The sequence below is a fragment of the Grammomys surdaster genome, unplaced genomic scaffold, assembly GCF_004785775.1.
Source record: "Grammomys surdaster isolate TR1022 unplaced genomic scaffold, NIH_TR_1.0 126298, whole genome shotgun sequence".
Classification (NCBI taxonomy): Eukaryota; Metazoa; Chordata; class Mammalia; order Rodentia; family Muridae; genus Grammomys; species Grammomys surdaster.
Genome location: NW_021621098.1, coordinates 3,566,593 through 3,573,983, shown reverse-complemented (window position 1 = coordinate 3,573,983; position 7,391 = coordinate 3,566,593). Strand labels below are relative to the sequence as shown.

General features: G+C 34.9%; 1 protein-coding gene across 1 annotated transcript in view; it reads left to right on the top strand.

Moving 5' to 3' along the window:
- Nucleotides 1-7,391, top strand: part of Taf4b (TATA-box binding protein associated factor 4b) — a 98,841-nt gene that overhangs the window by 39,223 nt on the left and 52,227 nt on the right. The window contains exon 11 of the mRNA XM_028759525.1: nt 2,004-2,134. Coding sequence (XP_028615358.1) covers nt 2,004-2,134 — 131 coding nt within the window. The remainder of the gene's footprint in view (nt 1-2,003; nt 2,135-7,391) is intronic.

The window sequence follows — 7,391 nt, the reverse complement described above, 5'->3', positions numbered from 1 at the left end:
TACCAGCTTGTAATCCCACCAACAATGAAGAAGTGTTCCTCTATCTCCACATCCTCGCCAGCATCTGCTATCACCTGAGTTTTTGACCTTGGCCATTCTGACTGGTGTGACGTGGAGTCTCAGGGTTGTTTTGATTTGCATTTCCCTGATGACTAAGGATATTGAACATTTCTTTAGGTGCTTCTCGGCCATTTGAGTTTCCTGAAGAATACCAGTTATTATTATTTTTTAATTTGTTGTCCCGAAAATCAAACCCAGTATCTTCTATAACAGTATAGATTTTAAATAAATTACTTCCATTTTTATTTAGTTTTTAAAATATAGTTATTATTTTAAAAAATCTTTTTTTCAAAACTAATTTTAGATCTTCATTTTTAGAAAGTGAATCATGAAGTAACTTGATTATCCTGTCTAGTTGTAATTTATATTTATTTTTTAAATTTATATATGTACATGTCTGCATTTGCATGTGAGTTCTGATGCACGTGGAGGCCAGAACCATTGATCCCCTGGAGCTACTGTTACATGTTATGAGCCACCGACACTGGTGCTAGGAATCAAATTGAGGTCCTCTGGAAAAGCAGTGAGTGGCTCCTACTAAGTCATCTCTTCAACCCAGTTGAGAATATAATTTTAACCATTGATTGTTTTGAAATTTTACTGTTCCTTATATAGAAGACCCAACTAATTGTTTATGCTGAACATTTTAATGAAGTTGTGTCTTTGTAGTGGGTTTTTCTTTTCCCTCTTATTTCAGTCTGAAATTGGAAATAAGTTCAGTTTTTCACAAATTAATCAATTACACTTTGAAGACTTAGTTTTAAAAGAGTTGGATAATCTTACATTTTCTTCCTATTTAGTTTACTATGGACTACATTTTTAAAATTTAAATTTACTATGTGGTAATGTCAAAGTGTATTTGAGTTGTAATTAAACTATTTTTACTGTAGTTCAGCCTTTGAGAATATATATTATATAAATTAGCATGCAAAAATAAAAAAACACTTTAAATTAGTATGAAGATATACTTGTTTGTGTGTGTATGTATTTTAAAACAACCACAGAAGCCTTGAGAAGTGGCTTAGTAAATAAAACACTTCTGCAAATATGAGGACTAGATCCTTAGTACTTTACAAATATGTGAATACACATACATGCGTGTACAGCACAGACCTAGGCAAACACAGATATACACAGAGTCTTTAAAAATACATCTACCTTAGATTGCTTACTGCCTCTGTTTAGATTTGCATGTCTTCTGAGGCAGCCAAGTATATTGCCCCTAAGAAACAGTTGAAACACTGATACGATTGTTTGTAAGAGAGCTGCTGCTCTTGTGTTTGCCATTTAATTTTTTCCCTAAAACTTTCTTCCGCATTACCACCAGGATAAAACAATTTGTTCATAAAAAGGAAGTTAGTGAAATTCATAATGAAATGATGAGGTGTTGAGCATGTTTCAGCTTGTAATTTAACAGGTTAATTTATGAAAACATGAGTAGTGCAAAAATATAATGGGCAATGGACGAGAAGTATATAGGTATGTTTTATAGACCGGGAATTAACAGATTTATAATTTCAGTTCACTGAAATAAATGTCATGAATTATTAACAGTGTCAAACAGGGTAAAATGTGACTTTCCATTTTTTTTAATTAATAAAATTAACAGAATATAGCACTAATTTCTGCAGTTACCATTTTCCTCCCTGAACACTAAACTTGATTTGTGTTCTTATTAACTTTGTCCTATAAATGACCTTGCAAGGAGAATGATTCTAGAGGCTAAGGGAAACAATGTCTATATTTTCTGAAGCTCCAGGCTAGGTTTTATTAATGTAATGCCTAAGATCTTTGAAGTTGTGACTTTACCAAGAAAATCATAATCTCCAAACCTTTATTCATAATGGGTATGACTTCCAGGGGGAACTGAATACCTGCTGTGCTAATTATTTCAATTATAAGCCACTACTAAAACATGTAATGGATTTTCTCTGCCTCTACAGGTAAAAAGCATGACATTACGGAACTTAACTCTGATGCTGTGAACTTGATTTCCCATGCAACACAGGAGAGATTACGAGGCCTTCTAGAGAAACTAACTACAATTGCTCAGCATCGAATGACTATTTACAAGGTAAAGAAAATCATTAAGGAAATACAGACTGTCATCTCCTGAGCAGTATTAAAGGTAGTTTCATGGACAAGGGTCCATATCTGGATGTATTTTTAGAAAGGTTGAAGCATATATTTCATGTTAGTAGGAAAGCAGTTTCCTTTAATTGTTTTACGTAGATGTGCTTACATAGTATATCAAATTAAAATAGGTTTAAAGTAGTGTCCAAAATAAGTTTGTTGTTGTATATTGGAATATGCAGCTGTTTTGCCTGAGGCTCCTTCTCAAGGCTTATGTTAGGATGGAATATTGGTTATTGTGTTCTCTTTGGTGGTCTGGACTCTACTAGTGATCATATACATTTTAGTTAGTGCTGATCCTGGTGTCAGTCATTACTATTCTTAGCTGCTGTTAGGAAAAACTAAATGCAGGAAGAGCCTGTCTAGTAGTGTAACAAGTAACTTACCATGGTGAAAACATTTGAATTGTATTTGAATTGTAGTTTTTATTGCTTCTTGGTCTTTAGGGTAAGATCAGTTGTGAACTGAAATTTCAGAGGTGGGCAGATACCCTGAATGATTATGGATTTTAAGAAAAGATAGTGGAATGGAAAGGAGTAACGCTTTTTTTAAATTAAAAATTACTGAGGGCTAGATTTCCAATATATTGGTAAATAGGTAACTTCATGAGATTTTAAGTTTGCAAAAGGGTTCATTCACTACAAAATCTTCATAGCCAAACAGATTTAAAGGAAATCCAGAATATCTGCTATTGCCTCCCTAGTAAACTTGCGGGAGAAATAATCATCTTACTTCTGCTTCAGTTTGAACTTCAGTTGGATCTAATGTTCCATTCTGGTGTGTCTGAAGTTAGTGAAAGTGTACTCATATAGATACAATAAATCTTTAAAAAAAAAAAAAAAAGAACTTCAGAAGACCTCTAGCTGTTAAGGTTCTTACTTAAAAATTCTTTGTGACAATTTGTTAGACTGACTTAAAAATACAGAATAAAAACCAGAAAAAACTTTGGGAAACAAAGTATCAGTATTTCATTTTATGTGAGTCTAGAAGTCTGCACATTTTTGTTGGGTCATCCATTATTTCTATCAGTTCAATCAGTGCTGGTAAACCGCACTTTATGTTTTCTTTTGTGTCTTTTCTTTTCTCTTTGTACCCTAGCTAATAGTTCCCCAATTTTCTTAGTCATTACAAAGAACCAGAACATTTTGGTTTCATTGACTTTGCTTGTGTGTTCTTAATATTATTTATCTCTGTTCTGGTCTTTATTATTTTCTTTGTTCTACTAGCTTTAGGTTTACTTTGCTCCTTTTTAAAAATTTATGTAGGGGGTGAAATAAAGGTGTTTGTTTGAGGTTTTTCTCTTCTAGGTAGACAGTTTCCACTATGGATCTCTGCACATATTTCATACTTTTGGGGTGTTGTCTTTTGTCTGTTGTCATTTTTTTTCTTTTTTTTTTTGTTATTTTCCCTTTGACTCACTGGTTGAGACTAGTTGAGTATGTGTTAAGTATCCACATTTTTGTGAAATTTTCAGTTTTTTTTTCCCTGTGCTATCCTTTTTTTTTCAATTTTCACTTCTTTGTGATAAGAGGAAACTTCATATGATTGAAATTATTTAAATTCATTAAGGCTTCTTTTGTAACCTAATATATGGAGTTTCCTAGAGAATGTTTCACATATGCTTGAATAGAATATATTTTTTTGATCTTGGGTATAATATTGATATATGATTATTATCTAGCTGGTTTTCAGTGTTGCCATCTGCTTTTTGTTAACGATCTACATTCAATCTGATATTGAAACACTGGGTTTAGTTCAGTAATAGAAGATGTATACATGAGGCTCTGGGTTTAATCTTTGATACCAAACAAAAATGACAGCCATTTGTAACCAGGTTTGCTTTATATTTGAGGCCTTTGTTGTTGGGTTTATATAACTTTTATCATATCTCTGTTACTAAGACAAATGATTAAGCTAATTAGCTTAAAATAAAGGTTTCTTTGGCTCACAGATTGGGAGGCTGTAATCTATGGAGGGTTAGGCTCATTGCTGTTGGTCCCATGGCAAAGATTTATGGCAGTAGCATTTCTCATGAAGCAAAGCTGTTGAGCTCAAGACAGCCAGGATTTAAAAGAGAAGAGGGGAGGCTAGTGTCCTAATATTTCCTAGGGTCTGGTCTAGTTCCTTCTTTTAACACATTGGCTTGTGACCAAGAAGGCAACACATGGGCCATTGAATAATGCGATCTTCTTAACCCTTTTATTACTATACATCATCCCATTCTTCCTCCTTGTCTCTGGTTAATCACTTAACTCCCTATGTGACCCAAGTACGTCTTGGACTCCTAGATTCAAAAGACCTCTTGCCTCAAGTCTCCAGAGTACATAGAGTTACCATAATCATGTTGTTGACCCTAAAATGCCCTTTTAATATTAGTATGACAACATAAAATAAATAATCTAACTTTTTTTTTATTAAAAGTAGCTTCTTTTCTCACATAGTATATCTTGATTACATTTTCCCTCCCTTCACTCCTCCCAGTTCCTCCCCTTCTCCCCTCCCATATGGATCCATTCCCCTTCAATCTTTCATTAGAAAAAAAAACTTCTAAGAGATGATAATAAAATATAATAATATAAAACATAAACTATTACATCAGAGCTGGACAAGACAAACAAACAGAAGCAAAAGAGCCCAAGGGAAAGTACAAGAATCGAAGATTCACAAATTTGCACATTCAGGAATCCCTCAAACCACTAAACTGGAAGTCATAATATAAGCACAAAGGACCTGGCACAGACCTGTGAAAGTCCTGTATATACTGCTTCAGTCTCTGTGAGTTCATATGTGCTTTGGTCATGATTTTTAGAGGGCCTGGTTTTCTTGGTGTCCTCCATCCATTCCCTCTGGCTCTTAAATTCTTCCTGTGGGAGAGTCTGGCTGTGGGTCTCTATTTGCTCCCATCTGCTTCAGGAAGAAGCTTCTCTGATAATAGCTGAACAAGGCCTATAGTAGAATCTCATTAGGAATTATTTTATTGCTGCTGCTGCCTCTTCTTCCTCCTCCTCCTCCTCTTCCTTTTCTTCCTCCTTTTCCTCCTCCTTTTCTCTCTCTTCTCCCTCTTCTTCCTCCTCTTCCTCCATCAGTAGTATTTTGTTTTTACCCTAGGTCTTTGTGAAGTACAGTGTCTGGTTCTTGGTCACTCAGTCAGTATCAGATATGTGTTTCATCTTGTGCAGTGGGCCTAAAGTCAAATCATGAAACATTCTAAACAAAAATTTATAGTCTTTAAAAGAGCCCATCACTTAAAAGTCTATTTTTCTTTAAAAGTCTCTCAACTGTAGGATCTTATAAAACTAAAAAAACAAAACAACAAACAAACAAACAAACAAAACAAACAAAAAAACATATTACATTCTTTCTTATTTTAAGAGGAAAGGACCAGCTCAGAGTTACAATCAAAACAGAGCCTAAGTCCACAAGTATACACAGCTCTGTGTCTGACATCTGAACATCTGATACTCATGGTCTTCTGGGCCCCAAAGCATTTCATTTCTCCAGCTCTACCACTCACAGTACACACTGTTTGTCTTATAGTCTCAGGCCAGTTGTGCTCCACAGCTGCTGCTTTCGTTTGTTGTCTTTGCATGCTTCTGGTGTCTCCCAAAGGCTGAGGTCTCCATGAGGAACACTTACACCAATGGCCTCAAGGGATCTCTTGAGGGACTCTGACCTTACCACATGGTATCAATAGTCTCCATGACCCCTTCAATTCTGGAGTCTCCACTGCAACTGAGACTTTGTCTTACTAGTGACTACTTGTGACCTCTTTTCAGGGACTCCAGCTCTTTTTATACAGCTCTTATAACTCCAAAACCCTTCATGACTGACTCTTACACATTACCAAGTTTGGCTGTCAACATGAGATACATCTTTGGCCTGCTCTAAACCACAGCTTCTATGTGCTAACCCAAAGGAAATACTTCCAAAAGATTTCATGTCAGTGTGCCATTAAAAGCTCTGTTGTATAGCTTTCAGGTAGAATCTTTCTATTATATCAATAGCATGTGTTACTAATATTTGGTAGCCCTAAGAAAATGAGTAGTGTTTACCCTACCTGGAAGACCTTAATCACTTAGTTTAAGGATCCTTCTTAACTCTCTGTTATACAAGTGACTCTCAACCTTTCAAACGGAGTGACCCCTCACCTTTCAAATAGCATGACACCCAACTGTAAAATTATTTCATTACTACTCCATAACTGTAATTTTACTAGTTATGAATCATGATGCAAATATTAGCTATGTTGACTATCTGATATGTGGCCCCCGTGAAATGTTGTTTTACCCCCTCCACCCCCAAGGGGTTGTAACCCACAGGTTAAGAACCACTGTATTATACAGTTACTATTACTATTGATTGATCCTGCACATTTCCTTACATTCATTCTTTACCATAGCTAGAATTACTGTTTGAATATTATATAGAAAGACAAATATTATCCTTCTTTAAGCAGAAATGATAACCACTTAATTTCAAATTCAAGTTTACTTCAAAACTACAACTATTTTATAGACTTTAAGTGTAATTGTATATATTAAAAAAGTGTGGCCTGGTCCATCTCTCAGCATTTATTTTTATCCATACAATAAAGGAAATCCTACTTTACAAATTATTAAAAAAAATGAGCCACCATTAAAAGTAAAATTCCCACGTTTTTTCTACTCTAGACATTAGTTACTTTTGAATTTTTTTCCTTTGGTTAGGTATAATATTCTAATTAGTCATAGACCATAAACTAAAATTTAAATAAAAAAATAGTAACCTGTAGTTTAGTGCTTTTGATCCTGCTTGGTGGGTTTTTGTTTTGTTTTGTTCATTTATCTATTTATTTATTTATTTATTTATTTGTTTGTTTATTTTGTGTCGAGGGGTTGTTTTGTTTTGTATTTTGCATTGTTTTGTTTTTTAAAACAAGGTTTCTCTGTGTAAACCTAGCTGTCCTGAACTTGCTCTGTAGACCAGGCTGGCCTCAAACTCAAGAGATTTGCCTAACTCTGCCTCCTGAGTGCCACCACTGCCCAGCTCTACTTCGTACTTTTCCACTGAAGCTGCAGTCTGTGCTGTGGCCATAGAGGAGTTTCACTCTCTAGCTGAAAGGTACTGTGATGGTTCTTTTAGATGGGTTCACCTGATGGTGGTAATACCACTTGAGTCTGAGCATCTAGTGACTTTCATACTTTACATGAAGACTTCAG